This window comes from Larimichthys crocea, chromosome III (assembly GCF_000972845.2).
Source record: "Larimichthys crocea isolate SSNF chromosome III, L_crocea_2.0, whole genome shotgun sequence".
Lineage (NCBI taxonomy): Eukaryota > Metazoa > Chordata > Actinopteri > Sciaenidae > Larimichthys > Larimichthys crocea.
Window position 1 is genome coordinate 7,260,008 of NC_040013.1, and position 16,838 is coordinate 7,276,845.

Sequence of the window (16,838 nt, forward strand, 5' to 3'; positions counted from 1 at the left end):
AATGCATTAAAGTCTCTCGGGTATATATAGTTTAGAAGACTTTAAACTGTTGAGTCAATCTGCCAAACATGTGCTGTATTAAATTTCCACCAATGTATTTGACCACTTTCTCACAGGTATAAGATGAGTTTTCACGCTCATACATCTCATTTCTGATTTGCAGACCGCTCCACACAGTGACTCTGCAGGTGGCTAATGATGAATAGTAAAATTTGATCTTCTATTCATCTTTAAAGAAACAGATAAACCAAAATGCTACGTTGTGGCTCAACAGCTGCCGCATGTGCAGATCCATACCCAACAAAAAATGTGCTTGTACGTTATGATCTTGGTCATCTGAGGAGGCTTTTGCCCACATTTTACTGCAGTGACTTATGTGTTGTTACAGATGCCTCCGCTGTGTAAGTGACTGCCGCTAAGCAGTGCTGAGTGTAGGGCTTTCAACCAGATTTGATTCGTCCTATTTAAGAGTCCACTGTGTGGCTCTTTCCCACACATAGCTGGTGTAGGTTTTGCTGTAGTTGCTTAGCAGCACTTTCTTTTTTTCCCGCCCCACAACTAAAAATCCGCAACCCCCTACAACGTTTAGAACCTCAAGTACCCCAAACCCACATCCCCTGCTCTTGGTTTGCTCTTCCTTGGCACAAGCCTGGGGGGCAAGGAGTTGACCCAGGTCATTACAGGGTGTTTATGACCCACGGAGAGCAGCTGAGGGCCCCCGCTCTGTGAATTTGTGCATCCTTGAGAATGCGGGCCCTGCTGTGCTGCTAATGGACCTTATCCAAGATGGCCCCCACCCGTCTCCCCGAAGAGGTGGGTTACTACGTCTTCTGATATCAGATCTCATCTGCTGTGAATTCCTCCAGAGATTCCCCTCATCAAGAAGGATGTGCGGTTGAGAGCACAAACCCAAAGAAAAAACACACAATGCTCAGGAAACGATTGCAAACGGCAAGTCTTACGACAATTTACCTACGTTTCCCACCAATCCCAATTGCTCCAGAGTGGAGTGGTGAAACAGCATGGTCTGGTGGAAATAATATGGTATGAATAACAGCTTGTTGCATCACTGGACTCTGGTTTAATGTATCTGGCTCCTAGAAGGGCACTTGGAGGGTGCAGACCTCCACCAAGGTAGTCTAGTTTTCTATGATATGCAAATCTGCAAGCAACAGACTATACAGCCTTTGTCTGTATCTCGCAATGTTAATGGAGGTGAAAAATAATTAGTTGCTCTGCTCTAAAATTTAGCAGGTTCTTCCTTGGCCTGTGCGGCAACCTTCCACCAATGGTTTCTTTAAAATCTAGCAAGTATTTTGTCTGTAATCCTGAAGAGAGACAAACATATGTCACTTAAAGCATCACATCCTTGGCGGAGGTAACAAACTTGCAGTAGAGCTGAGTGCTGGGAAACAAACCCTGCTCTCATTTGGTAAACCCAAAAAAGTGCAATGGTTTAAACTCAGCAGATTTCAAACATCGGCTCCATGATCTTCCTTGCTTCCTTGAAATGAACTGGGCTGTCGTCCAACCACGTGTAAAGTGTTTATACACTTGAAAACCCTGCCGTCATAACCTCCTTTGTCTGCGTCACATCGCCTCCTTGATCTTTCTCCAAGAATGCTGTTGCGTATGTGAGTAAGGTGGTGCGTTGACCTGCAGGACACCTCCTAAAAAAAAATCTTTGTTTTTCAGGTTGCTGTATGGGCCAATGATGGGGACGCAGTGTTCATCAGGGAATTCACTCTAATTCGACGAGACCACCTTCCAGAAGAGCCCCTTCATGATGTCAGCCAAAAACCAGAAGATCCTGTAAGTGCCTCATCAGAAAACACTGTTCTCATCGGTTTTGATTTCAAATTTAAAACCTCCAACTTTTTTTCCCCTTTTCAACCGAGATAAGAAATAAATTGGAATTCCCGATAAACTAAATCAGCTAATAAATCTGTTGCAGTGTGTTGATGTAACACGCCACACCAGAGGAGTGAAAAATCAGCCTTATTACACCTCAGTAATGAATGCACATGAATGATGATTCGTGAGACACTGGGAGTGAAGGGCGGGCTGACCTAGCCTGATGTGAAACAGGGCAGCACGTGCAAACACACACTTAACACTTGTTCACACACACTTTCAAGGGTGGGGTGGCTTTTTTTTTGCATCACATTACTCCCACTCTGTCATCACCTTTGATGAGACATGAGTCCTGGCTGTAGCAGTTTTCTTAAGCTGGCCTTTCACCCAGATGTTTTATCTAATTGGGTGGAAGGGAGGGATGGATGAGCGGCTGTTGTCACAGAAATTGACGTCCAGCTCACCTATCTCATCATTCCTTCGTGATGCGATTGGTCCTGGCGCAACTTGAGAGGAATCTGGAAACACCGACCAAAAGGATTTTGATTGGTATGACATCATCGTGCCCTTTTCAACTTGCTGTGAGGACATTATGTAATTTAGCACCTACCCACACTCGACCTCCTCCATCAGGTGAAAAGTTTAAAAGTCTTTCCTCCGCACCTTTCACAAGCTTCCACGCTTCACTAAATGACCCTTTGACCTTAACATATAGAATATTGAGCAGCTACACCCTTTGAACACTGATCAAATATAGGAACATTTCTTTTGAAACAGACGATCTGCTTGAACTCACCAACAGACTTTAAAGCAGGATCATGAGAGCTTATATGAACATTCACATGTGAAGGATAGCCTTACAGATCAGTGGCAGGCAGAGGCCATTCTCAGTTTTAAAAGGGGATCACAGATTCTGGACCTACTGTACTGCCCTTGTTATAAAATGTGTAATAGTCATGTACTTATGTAGTATCTTAAAGTGTCTCTGTTTTTTTAAGATGGCCTTTAATATCCCAACAGCAGACTTAATGGAAAACCCATTTACAAGCTCTGTTTGGAGTCAAGAATGTAAATGCAGTGGTACATGCCTACAGTACTGTAGTTAGAAACCACAAGCAGCTATCTTTACAGCATTTGGATTTTATGTTGTAACCAAGTAGCAGTGTGATTTATGATGCACTGACCTCAAGCAAATTTTTGAATTTGCATCAGTGAGTGATTTTCAAACCAAGCTGTATTTATATATCGACTCCCACATATCGTATTCATGTCGTCCAAGCCTCAGTTGCTCTTTATGGATTTTATTAGATTGAATTTGGCTGCATTGTTTTTTTTTTCCATCAACACAGGTGCAAATAAGATGCCATGGTAGTGAAAGAAAATTTTATGCCCCCTTTTTTTTAACCGTGAATTAAAATGAATAGTTCAACATTTATTTTCTTTCTGATGAGAAGAGTGATTAGCTGAGCATAAAGAGACTAAAGAGAGAAAAGACGGGAAATAGATTTTAGAAACTACTTCTAAAATGATGAATTGTTGTTTTTATACTTTTACACACTTCGTATAGATTAAACAAACCAGATAATGTGTTAATTAGTGAACTTTACAGACAGATTTTTATCTTTATTTTTATCACCACCGTCTGAACTTAATTGGTAGTTGTTAAACTGGACGTAACCGCCTACAAGGTCTATCTCGCAACAGTTTGAAGGGTGGGACAGGTTTAAAAGTGTCTTCTTGAATGCTACTATGATGCTGACATGTCTTCAGAAGGGGAGCCTGCAGACTCCCAGGAGCCACACTTGTGATTCCTTTCAGCACTCGGTTGACTTCGGTCTCTGTAGGCCTGTAGTACTGTTCTATGTTGGATCTTGGTTCAATATTAAGCTTGATTCCAAGCCAAGACAAATGCAGCTTAATTAGCAAGCAACCCAGGAGGCGGATCTCAGACTCCAAAGTGTATTCGTTTTCTCTTGTTTAACTTTCATGAGTATGTGCCAGGGTCGGTTGGTGGGCAAGAAGACTGACCTCCCCAGCACCCTTTACCCTAACCCTCAAGAGGGCCACAGATGAATTGTTCTCTCTGAAGGAAAGTGTTTTTCCTGGCAGCCTCAGCAAGAGCTACTTCGATGGAATAGAGCTGTCTTAAACAGCTAAGGCCTAACATACCTTTGTAAATTAACCCATATTTATTATGTGATGGCAAGCATGTACTGTAGAGCTTCAAGAATGCCAGTACTCATAAACAAATATTAAGTAAGTTTATTGGGTTGAGAAGTTCCTGAATCAAAGTGTGTGGGGGGTCTGATGGCTGAAATGTTGGCAGCTGAGTCTGAGAAAGTCTTTTTCTTTCTCCGTAACATGACTGAATGAATAAGGCTGTGAAGATAAACAGAAAAGCTGGTCATAAATCTCACTCCGACTATGCCCGCTCATTGTTTGGCCATGAATGAAATTTTCCAGCATATTTGTTTGATGTGCTACAGTTTCAAGAGCAGAAACAAATGAAAAATATGTTTTAAAGTACTGACAAACTCTGTTGTCAGATTTGTTTAACTGCGGGGAGATAACTGATCTGTAGCTGTTTGTCTCTGTAAAAGTGAAAACTTCAGAGGTTAAAGTGGAACTTGAAATCCAATCTCTTGAGAAGGTTCTGCTCCAAAGGCGATGCACAGGTGGCAGCTACTGCTCAACCTCGGGGTGATTGACGGAGAAAGGGGAAAAGAAAGGAGGACAGAGAACAAGTGTTGTAAACTCCTAATCATTGTCAGAACGTGAAATTGAGAGTTGTGAAAGAAGAGAAAGAAACAGCCTTCGGAAAAAAGAGAAGGAGATAGAAAGAGAGACGCACCACACGGTTTTCTCCTCAGCTGGCTGAAGTCTAGACGGCAAATATGATCGTCCTGTCAACAGACAACTTTAAAGTGGGTTACTGAAAGGCGATCCGTCATTTACCAGATGAGTGTGTGTGTGTGTGTGTGTGTGTGTGTGTGTGTGTGTGTGTGTGTGTGTGTGTGTGTGTGTGTGAAACACACGCGCACATGTTTCACCTCATTTTCTACTTGTATTGTGTGCTAGTGAAGTTTCCCATACAGGCACCGATCTCGCATTTAAGCTATTCAACGTATGTTTTTTTGCTTTTAACACACCTACCTGTCATCACATTATATGAACCATTTTAGATTTGTCAAAAGATATCAACGTCTTTTACATTATAACATATTCCCCTCTCTTCTTTGTCATTAAAACAAATCCTACACAATAATAATACAAAGCAAAACTAGAAGATTCTGTTTACAGTTGCATTAGTCTGCCACCAGGGTGCAGCAGAGCAAGCTGAAAACAAAAGATCGGACAGAAGTGTGATTTTTAGTTCTGGTTTGGTCTCCACCAACTCTTGGGGGACATACCTTACTCTTTGCAGGTAAATGTGCCACTGTGTTCTCCAGCTAATTGCTAACTTTATTTGTTTAGTTGGTGCAGTGGGATCTAGGTTGATGAAAGACAAGTTTATCAGCCAAAAGAATAAGCTAAAAAAGGATTTTAAAAAAGCTGGTAAGCTGAGGCAAACTGGAGTTGGATGATAAATCTCTCCTTGCTCATTACGCGTGGTCATTTGATCAGTTGTACAGTATAAAAATGATTGATTAGTGCATCCTTTAGTCCCATACGCTACACTGAGAGTCAGAATGCACTGATTGCTGCTGTTGGTCTCACGTTGTGTTATCTGCACTTATAATGGCCAAGACATTATGGGTTGTGACAGTATTTGGTAATGACAGTCATGAGAGCCCCACTTTGCAGCAATAATTTGAGGCCCAGCGTTGGGACACTTCCACTTAGCCTGTCTTCACATGTTTCATGGAATGGTGGTTATGTCCTTTTGTTGTATTCCTCACTTCTTCTCTCTCTCGTCTCTATGTTAGATGTTCGATGTTTCGTAAGACGTCTCTTCCTTTCTTCCTCCCACCTCTCTCTCTTTGTCAAATGCCAGGCAATTCGGGCCCTAATGTTTTTACATGCTCAATTGCACCTCAGGCAGTAACAGTCAGGGGCATTTCTTTTTTTCTTCTTTAAAAGCTCTTCAGGGTGAATAAAAGCCGAGACGGTTCTGCCTTTTGGCAGGGTGTCAGAGTTCGGAGTAATTGAGGTTGGGCGAGTGGGGCCAAGGGCCAGTCGGGGTGGCAACCAAGAGGAGCACTTAGTGGCCGAGGCAGCAGCAAAGCAAGAGGCCCATCTCTCAGCTGCACGCTGCCTTGGCAGCTGTGTTTTCCATGCAGCGCCAGGTGGAAAGGGCAACAGTCTTGCACAATTAAACACTTCATTTGTCTTCATTAAAAGGATGGGTATGTTAGTTTTGGCAGGCAGAGAGGATGTTTAGACTCGTGTTTTTTTCCACTACGTGCTGTGCCCCCTGGGGTTAACAGCGCTTTAAGTTAAAGCTGTAGGGGATTTCTGAATTTTTAGCCATTGTATATAATGTTTATAGCCTTAAATGTTCCCTGTGGGGTTTCTGACCACTAGTAGTGCTAATGAGCAAAGACAGAAATAGTGGGTTCATGTTCTGTTAGTATCCCGAAGCCATGCACACAGTCCTGCTCATGGTTTGACATTATTCCACATATTAAAAGTTCCTGCATGGGTATAAATATAGCAATACACCAACAAAGGCAAGGCAGAAGAAGACTGTGAGGTTATGAAATCTTCCAAAATATTTGTTTTATGAGGCAAATGCGATCGATATATCTATTAGGGCTCAAGAATAATAATAAAATAAATCACTACAGAATACCTTTTAAAGAAATGCTTCAGTATTTTGGGAAATATGAAGAGATTGATGTCAACCCATTTGCTGGAACCATTTGTCAGGCACCCAGTGCAAACTCCGGGAAGTCACTACTCATGTCCAAGAATTAGTCCAGCACATAACCCTGCAAAAAAAAAAAAGAAGCAAATTGATGGTTTGACTTCACTTTGGTTTTTATTAGATATTTAATGTGTTTGACTGTCTCTGAACAGAGCCGGGCTAGTTGTTTTCCTTCATTTCCATTCATTATGCTAAGCTAAACTAATTGACCACTGGTTATAGCTACATATTTACCATACAAATATGACAGTGGTATCAATATTTATATCGAACTCTCGGCAAGAAAGCAAAAGTGTATTTCCCATCATGTTGAACATGTATCATTTGCCTTTCTTTAAGAAATGGTATCATTGCTGTCCTTTTGAACTTTGATGCACTGTTCTTTTTATTGACTCATATCCCATCAATACAATACATGCAGGCACACTAGAAACATAAATTAGTGGAGCTGGAGAGCTTTCACTAGCAGCACAATGTGTCTCATGTCCATCTTGTGAAATCATTATTTTTTTGCTCATTTATTCACCGTCAGAGTTGTTTTCTTTAAATCGACTTCTCTGGATCCGTCCATGTTGCGTGCTTTTGACTAAGTTGTTTATTAGAAACACTGCCTCTATGTCAAACTGCTCGTGCTGTAGTTGGATTGGAAAACCTGAAGTCCAAACACAGAGTTAATAACTGTTTTTGTGACGCCAGTTAGCCATGAATGCCAGTGTTTGTTTTTGCATAGCCAGCTATCTGAAATATATCCTGACTCTGCAGAAATTAGTTTTAGGACAACACTTTTTTTTTTTGGTGCTAGAAATCAAGTCCGTTGTGATTTCTAAAACAAGAAAAAGAAAGAGCTGAACAGGCGAACAGTGAGGCATTTGCCTTCCTGACTTGTGCGCTTTGGCTCTCTAACTTGTGTTTGGCACATGCTAGTGCTGTTCGGAGGCTCGGTCCCAGCACTCTTGAAGAAAGTGCTGAGTGCTGGTGAATGTGGTGTAAAGCCACGTGGCTTTGGACTGAGGATCTTTCTCTCACCCCTGTGTTTGTTCCATCAACATATGTGTTCAGTAAAGCCTTGGCCCTCAGAGTGCCACATCGAATATCTCCCCCACGCTTGATGTGGTCTCACACCAGTACACTGTGGGTACTGGAGCGCTGCTGCTGAGGTAATACCACTAGGGACAAGACCTCACCACAACACCCACATAACAAATGTGGGTGTGTGTCAGTGCATGCAGCCAGTAGTGTGTCTGTTGCTGGCTACCGTTGCACGCACACTCCCATCTGCAGAGACTCCTACCCTCATGTAATCCCATAGTTGTTTGTATTTGCATGCTGCCATGTACATGTACTGTGCTGTGCTATACGAGAATCCATGTGTATGTGATTTCTGAGCCTATAGCATTCAACACTATCGCATGTCGCCTTGCACACGCACAGCATCCAAAACTGTCTTTGATTAACGGCCAAACCCCCACCCCCCTTCTCTACGCCATCACCCTCACCCTCTTCTCTCCTCACCTTCTGCAGCGTCTGCTCCTCCTCGGCGTGTGAAGGCACGCACACGTTTTCTGGACGAGTGATTGATTTCTAATTGTTTACATTTCGGGTCACACTCCCCGTTGCAGCTGTTTGTATTCTACTCGGCATGCATTTACGCAGGCATGCACAAACAGAGACACACTTGTACAATAGGGACGTGTTGATGCCAAAAAGTTTCATCCAGGAATTTTTGGATGTCTTAGTTCTGGGTTTTGGCACAGCATGCACTAATTGCCTCCAAGTGGAGACGGTTGTTACTATTAAGCCTCTTATTATTATTATCTTTTTTTTTGTTTTTGTTTTTTTTGTTATTGCCTCTGCATGTGTGTTTGGGCACGTGGGGAAGATCATTCAGGACCTTGGCTATGAATTTGGTTTCAGTCTGGTTAAATAAGAAAATAATAAGATAAATTAAATTTTGCGGCCAAACAATAATCTCTCAATCGAACATGTTGTTGCTCTGGATGGTCCCCCACCCAAACTCTTGGATTTTACAGCTGTTTACAAAAAGCAAATCAGAGATGTTGCGTTTAAAATAAAAACATCTCAAGGACAAGTTGTTTTTCACCTTGCGGTTCTTGACTTGACATAAACCGACTAACCGGTGGGAGGCAGTTTACTGTAATAACCTCAGTGTCCAATGTAAGCTTCTGTATGAGGTGTTCATAGTGGGCACTTGGCTCAGGCAGTTTGCAGTATGTAGCTAATATCCAGTGTAAGCAACAGTCTTATCCTGAGTTACAGCAGTAATAACCTGCTGCTGAAGGATCCCTGCCACCCATGCGGAGCAGAGTTTAGGTTAAGCAGTGGGCAACGTGCAACCCAAAACGGATCTCTGTCTTTAATGTGGGCTCTAATGGCTCTGTGTGGTAGCGGTTGGGCATGTACCGTATAGTAGCGGAACAAACATAACACATCTTCCACTTTTTCTACCTGAAAAGCCATGTCCTCTCTGCACTATTGGTATGCTGTTTCCAGTACAGCTGGATGGTTTACTGGAAGGAATTTAAAGGTCACAGATTTGATCCCTGAAAGAGTCGGTGTCAGTCAACACTTAAAGCCCTGATTCAGGATCCTAATGAACTCAGGTACTGGTGGCTTGTGCTAGTGTATGAAATTAAAATATGGACGTTAATTATAAGCAAACATTGCTGCTCCCATTGTCTCAAATGTGTAGATTCAATGTATTTCTTTATTATATGATTGTGAGATGAATGACCTGAGGTTTTGACTGTTGCTCAGAAAGAAAAAATCTAATTTATAAGCATCACTTTTGGCTCTGGGAAGAAGTTTAGACGTGTGTTGAGACTTTTTTTTCCATTGCAAACAGATTCCATGAGAAAATAACTGATTGACTGACTGATTAATCAATAAAGAAAATAATCATTCATCAGATCATCAGATATTTAGGCCTAGCAATGGTACAAGGATAATGTGTTACGCTGCAGTGTGTAAAGTTTTCTCTCACTACGTCTTGATGTCTTTCAAACATTATCCTCTTGTAGCACAAATGATTATTATACTATTTACTAGTTTACTAGTTATTACCAACCCTAACCCTTCCTTTAGATACACCCTACATTGTAGCTGCTCAGCCTGAGCCGTAACACTCAAGCAGTAGAGTCAAAAGAAGATTTGCATTTTCAACATTTGTCCAACAAGCTGCATTGTTTCTAATTGAAAACAGTGTCCTTTACCTTGTTTTGGATGACAGCAAAAGCCTGTTTCCAGAAATGTAATTTAAACTCCTGTAACAGACAGAGCTTAAGTTGTGTATTCTTGAAGGATTTTAAGGTCCTTTTAATAGGCCGGTGCTTAACTTTACATCACTTGTTGTGCAGGATTTGCAGCATATTGAAAGAAGGCTTTGATCTTAACAGCGAGAACGCGGTGGTCTCTCTCTGGTTCATCACTCTAAACTGGTGTACGCACTCGAAAAACATGAGAAAATCAAGACCATGAAAGAATATGTGCGCAGACCTACAGCAGGCCCACAAACACACACACACACACACACACACACACACACACACACACACACACACACACACACACACAGATAGTTTTCACTCTAAGGGAGCCCTGGGAGAGAAAGTAATCTGTTCACAAACCACAAAATTGAATAATGACCCTGACACTCTTCCAAGCTGAAAAGTGAACAGTTCTTGCAACACAAGAAGGCATACTTACACCAAATCTTTATATAACATGGAGGCAAGCCTTTGACTTCAAATTAGCATCATCTAACGATCTCTTGAGGCTGTAGTAAAGATTCATTTAAGTATCTCATTCACTATCACGCTGCCTCATAGTCTCTCTAACACACACACACACTCACACACTAATCTTCTGCAGGGCATAAAGCAGTGGAGTCTGCCAGTTAGTCTGTAAATTGTATTCTTGAACAATTTTATGGTTCTTGGCTGCTGCTTAACCCTGCATCTCTAGTAGCTTATTGAAAGGACACACACACATGCACACTTTTTTTCCAGTGTAACTGATGTTGATGTTTAATGATTTTGGCAAAAGGGCATGGATCCAGATAAGAGGTAATTGACTATAGTGTTTTATTTTCCTAAATCATGTTTGTTTTGTGCGCGCCAATATCCATCAAACTGGTGTTGGGTTGTTTCGATAAGATTTCTAAGATATATATTTTTAAGCTTTATCTGTTTTTTCCAAATATTTAAAGTTAAACATCTTAAAATAATGAGACTGAGATAAAATTTTGATTTCTATCAGATTATTATTTTTTTATTATGTTTTTTAGAGTGCAAAACATGTGAAAATACTTAGAATGATATATTACTAAAATCTGGAGTTGGGGGTTTAAACACTTTTTCACCAGTTTTCAGTCCAGGATTTTGTGGGCGGTCCTTAAAGGGTGGCTCGATGACACGCTGAGACCACCCTGAACATATCACTGCACCTCTAGCAGAGAGGTTAATTCATCTCACTCAGAGTGTTTCAAAGTTAGTCATGTCATTTTCTGAAGCACCCACAGTCTTGGAGCTGAGAATACTGCTAATTTATACCCGATTTTGACACCTAATTTCATAAACTTGTGGATATTTTTAATCATTCAAATTTGGCTGGGTGGTTAATAACACTTTCTTCTTTGACAAACTCAGAACACACATTCATTCTTACTTTACACAGACTTTAAAGTTCCATCGTCAACCTCTGACTTTGACACCTGAAGTATATCTAAAGCATACAATACTTTAACATTTCAAATTAATACAGTACCATTTTAAGTGGCTAAAGGCATTCCAAAATACATTAAAAGTATGCTTTAAATATATGAGGGCAGTTTGTAAAGGACACTTCTGAATATAATTTGATGTCATAAACTATGAAGCCCTGAAACAGTTCTATGTGTAGTATACAGTATGTTATATAGATGATCAAATATATTTATTCGTTTATATTTATAAATATATTATGGGTTAGTGAAAGTTAAAATCCTCTCTTACCTTACCTTACTGGAGTGTAGACAAGAGAGACATCTGGAGAGATGTTTTAATGTTCATTTTAAATTTCTGGTTGTTTGACTAGATGTCTCTTATTTTGCAACTCTAGCCAAATATTAGCTGGCTTTATCACAAGAGTACATGATGGCCTTTTTTTCAAAGATTGTTAAAAAATATATGATTTTCTGCTAATCAACTTGAGTTTGTTTTGTTTGATTGCAAAATTACATCTGTGCTAACGAATCCAAAGTACACAAAGACCTCTGCCAACCAAAGCATCCAAAGGAAGGTCAAACGGTATAATGATAACCTGTACGGTAGCACAGTTCCCAGAAGCACAGATGAGTAATGCACATGATGTGTTTGAGGGATATTCAATGTCTCCTAATCAGCGATATGCCTTTATTATAAACTTTTCTCCCTCCAGAAACATCTCATGTAAGCAGAGGCAGCTTGTTTTAGATGACATGGCTTTGTGGCCTTCCACAGATCATGCATGTTACCCGCTCCATTGTACAACGACTCCGATGTGGTTGTGACTTAATTGGTCTTGCCCCCGAGTGCTGATGCATGAGGTTTTCAAATGCTCTCAGGCTGATTGTGAGCGCCGCCTGTTCTCTGATTTGAACACGAGCGTAGAAACCACGGAGGCTTCCAGAAATGAGGCCTTTTCTGTTCATCCGGGAACGTGGTATTAATTCCAGTGATGCTTCCCAGATGCATGCACCGGACACTGAATTTGGAGAAGCTGATATGTTAAGCGCAGTGAAAGCAGTCAAAGCCTGTGTGTGATGCCAAAGCGATTTTAAAGGATCAGGATTTAAGTGTGTGTGTGTTTTATTTTTTTTCTGGATGGCTTTATGCACTGATTTTTGCCATGCTTTTGCCCATTACATTTAATTTTGTTTTCAATAACAGATCTAAACAGTCGGAATTTGCGACCTATGCAAAAGTCAGTATAGACACAGACCTTTTACAAAAAATAGTCCTTTCCCGAGCAGCATCTGGTGCTTTGCGAGATGCGCATCCTCCCACAATATGTGTGCAAACTTCCTGAACTCCTTTTCCCCAGCTTTTCTCTTTTCAGAATCACAATTAAAGGTGACCCAACGGAGCACTGAAGCTTCCAGATTTATGAGCCCGGAGAGCAAGATGAAGGTCCCGCGATGAAAACATTGTCTGGAGGCCTTCGGCCAAAAGCCAGGGTGTTAGTTGACTAAAGACAACTATTCGGGTTACGTTGTCCCCCTGATGAAATGTCTGCATTGTGTTGTTCTACAGTGTGTCTGTAAAGATAGTCTGTCTGTGATTTATGGTATTAATCTTCGCATTGCGGTGGAGCCAAATGTGAATATCTGCGGTAACAATATAAAGCCATCAATCATTTGATCACTGAAGAAATCATTAATATTGCACAGAAAGCAACAAGAGCTCATCTCCATTCAGTAAGGAATGAAAAAATATTGGAACAGAATTAGAAAAAAAAGGAGAAACCTTTTTTTTTTTTCCCCAGCCCTACTGACCCCTGCGATATTAAGCACAGTTTTATTTCCTCAAAGTTAAGAATGTGCCGTATGCTGTTAGGTTATGATTTGTGGCGCCGTGGGTTTTACAGGTTGAACCACAAGCAAATGAGCAGCATTTCTCACAATCAGTATTTCTGAATGATCTCACTGGGATAATGATAGGGGATGCAAAGCAGCGGAGGAGCTTCCCTTCAAGTCCATCTTTCACTGGGCTGCCATGGATGATGGAGTGATGGGTGGGAGGTGGAGGTGGAGGAGGTGGTGGTGGGGGGGTTACAAGGGATGAGGTTTTAAGGCCTGGCGCTGTTTCGCCCTCAATTGCATGGCGGCAGGCTGCAATAGACACCAATTAGAGGGCGCAGAGTGAAGCCCTTCTAGATGAGCTCAGCCTGCGGCTCCTGTCTGGCACACACGAATGCACGGGCGCTCAAACCCGGGGGGCCCCACTGGCTGCTTTTCTTTTCAAATCCTGTTTGTGTATGTCCTTACATCTATATTTGCAAGAATTCGATGACGATAGCAAAGCAAAGTATCTGCTAATGATTTAAAATGTGTACATACGTGTGATGTATGGATACGTCTGCTCGGTCTGGTGGGCGGGAGGGAGGATTTATTTTAACACCCTCTTATTTTGTGTGTGATGCCAGGAGCTATGGGTTTATGTAAACCTCTACCACACATGAGAGGGCTCCAACCACCCAGACAAGCACTCCAGACAAGTCTCGTCAGTGTTTGTCCTTCTAGTACACCTCCCATGGACTGTGTGTGTGTGTGTCCAATGCTATTGTTTGAGGCAACAAGGAATTGAAACGAATATTTTGGGGCTCAAAGAGTTGTGCTCTTCTCTTTAGAGTTTTTATAGAAACTCTACTCCTGCAGTATATTATTAATAAATATCTTATCACTCTGTCCTGCTAAGAAATGTCTCTATCTATTTTTTTCTCTGACTCTGACCTCTCTGTAAAGGTTTCACAGATTTGGCTTGTCTTTTGCTTTTTTTGTCTGCTGATTTAAAAAAAAAAAAAAGATAATTAACTTACTAAACAAGATTTTAAGAAGTTGAATGGGTGCTCTTCAGTCAGACTGTCTTTACAACCCATTAGTTTTTGAGATGAGCTTTAAAAAGACCTGTACTTTTGTCTCTCAGACACAAGATGCTGCTCTTGAGCTGCAGAAAACGTTCCAGATACTGAGAAGCCAGTGTTCTTTTTTTTCTTCTTCTTTTTTTATGACATTGCTGTCACTCAAAATTGATTTGTATCTCTATGTATATCACACACACATTACAAAAATGTGCATTTTCACTGTATCTCTCGCTGTTTTCCTTCTTTCATACTTTGAAATAAATAAGGTCTACGAAAGAGGATCTTAAATAATTTGTGGAAATAGTTTCCTATTAGAGGTCAAGATATTATTATGGCCAACATGTTCTGGATTTTCCTTTTCTCTCCTCTCCATCTCCTCTCCTGCTGTTCAGTTTTACTGTCTGAACAGCCGCTGCCTGTGTAACACCTCACTGATCGGGAGTTCACTACAGTAGCATATTTAGACAGCTGTAAGCCCAAAAGCTCCTGAGAAAACAGGGTAGAGGGGTTTTTATGTGGGAGCGGGATGGGATGGGGGTGCACTGATCCATTGCAGCTCTCTTCCTGTGCGGTTACTCCTCACTCAGGCATCCAAATGTTTCCTCTCCCTCTCCATCACCTGGGCATGCTTTGACTTGATGCTAACCTTAAGGAGGACACATGAGGTTTTGTTTTCATGAGCGTGCACTCGGTAATTTTGTTTTGTAAACTGTGAAAGAGTAACTTGATGTGATTTCCACATTTTAACAGTACTATAAAGGAACATAGCCTAAGGCGTGAGTTTTGCAATATAAACTGACTTTTCTCAAAGTGTATTTAAGGGAATGATGTATTACTTGGCATGCTAACATGCACCGTCTAGATGTCACACATATTTCTCATCTCTTTCTCATTCATTTTTTTTTTTGTTCTCTGTCTCTCTCACTCTTACACGCACAAACACATTACCCACAATATCCTCAGATGCACAGATACTAGGCTTCCATGGCAAGCTGCAACCTATCATCATTGCACAAATCCTGTAACTCCATATCATAGATAATTTGACATTTCCCCATGCAATCACTACCCACAGACTTCAAGACGAGGGAAAAGAACTTTATGTGCTGTACATGACCGCATCCTAAGACTGCTCACTGAACAGTAGTTTTACACCTACCTCACCTTTGATAACTATTTGTCCATTTAGGGGCAGTAGAAGAAAACTGTGAGCACAATTGACCCACTGTTATGTTTTAATTTTATATGGTGAACTTTTAGCAACATTAGCATTTATTTGGAGATGTGTTTCTGGCCACCTCATGAATCTAAATTCAAGTTTTTTTCAAGCTCTGTTTTTGGTCACCACCAACCCCTGAAGAGAATCTATTGGTGTTAAAAGCTGCTAAATGTTCCACCGTGTTCAGCAGCTTACCTCTTACTTTGTCGTTTTACCATTAAGTGCTGGGCAAGTATCGAGGAGTGTGTTTTTCTTGCTGGAAACCACTGCCAAAGTTGCCGGCTGGAAAACTACAACAATGAATTAAAGGTGCCATATCTCAGAGAGATGACAAGAACTGCAGAGCTGAGCAATATTTCATTACTACAAGCGACCACACGCATCCATACAAGGAGTCATATCATCTGTTGATGATATAACAAAACCAAGAGTCTACTGTACATCCAGGGTAGTAACTCATTGGGAGAGGACTGGGTTTTGAAGCCAATTTGACATAGTGACCAAACTGTGTAATGACAGCAGTAGTGTTCATCATGTAATCCACAGGGGCAGTTTACATTGTGAAATATACGACTGTACACCGACTTTGATCCTTTTGGTCCAATAATATTTAAAGAGAGTCACATAATTCAATCATTTTGTCCTCATTTAAGTTAGCACAGGGTTAAACTGGAAGTTAGCAGTTCAGCTGTTAGAAGTTTCTAGTGCACTTGCTCCCCGCAATGCAAAAGTATCTGTGGAAGGTCCTTGTCATTTTATTTAACTCTTTTTTGGCTTCGTCCGCCACTGAAAACAACTGACAAGATTCATCCTGAGCTAGTTGCTGTTGAGACATTTCCCTAAAAACACAAACCTCATGGTTACGCAAGACAAAAAGAATCAGTAGGATTCATCCTCTGAGAACCACGAATGTTTTTCATCGCTATCCATCCAATAGGTGTTGAGGTATTTTGGTCATGACCAAACTGGTGAAAGAATTGACAGACAAATTCTAAAATATTATTTATACACCACTGACAGGTATGATATTACACCATGAATATAAAAACACAAAATAATCTTGGGATTGCATCATGTTACCACTTAGTGAAGACAGATCTAATACCTCTAACAACTGAATGATTTCTTTGAGTACAGCATTCAGTTGGCAACGTTGGTCCTCTTCTTCAGTTGGCAAGGATCTCCTGTTTCGCCTCTGGTTACATACACAGCGGTGATGTCAGCTGTTTTCTTTTGCCATTATCTTGTGGTAATACTTCTTGGATACTGAGCTTCTTCAAA

At 41.0% G+C, this 16,838-nt stretch overlaps 1 protein-coding gene across 3 annotated transcripts in view; it reads left to right on the forward strand.

The window, feature by feature from the left end:
- LOC104937738 (ADAMTS-like protein 1) overlaps positions 1-16,838 on the forward strand; it is a 90,540-nt gene that overhangs the window by 33,309 nt on the left and 40,393 nt on the right. For all 3 annotated transcript variants that reach the window (XM_019279454.2, XM_019279452.2, XM_019279450.2), the window contains exon 2: positions 1,696-1,812. In XM_019279454.2, coding sequence (XP_019134999.2) covers positions 1,696-1,812 — 117 coding nt within the window. The remainder of the gene's footprint in view (positions 1-1,695; positions 1,813-16,838) is intronic.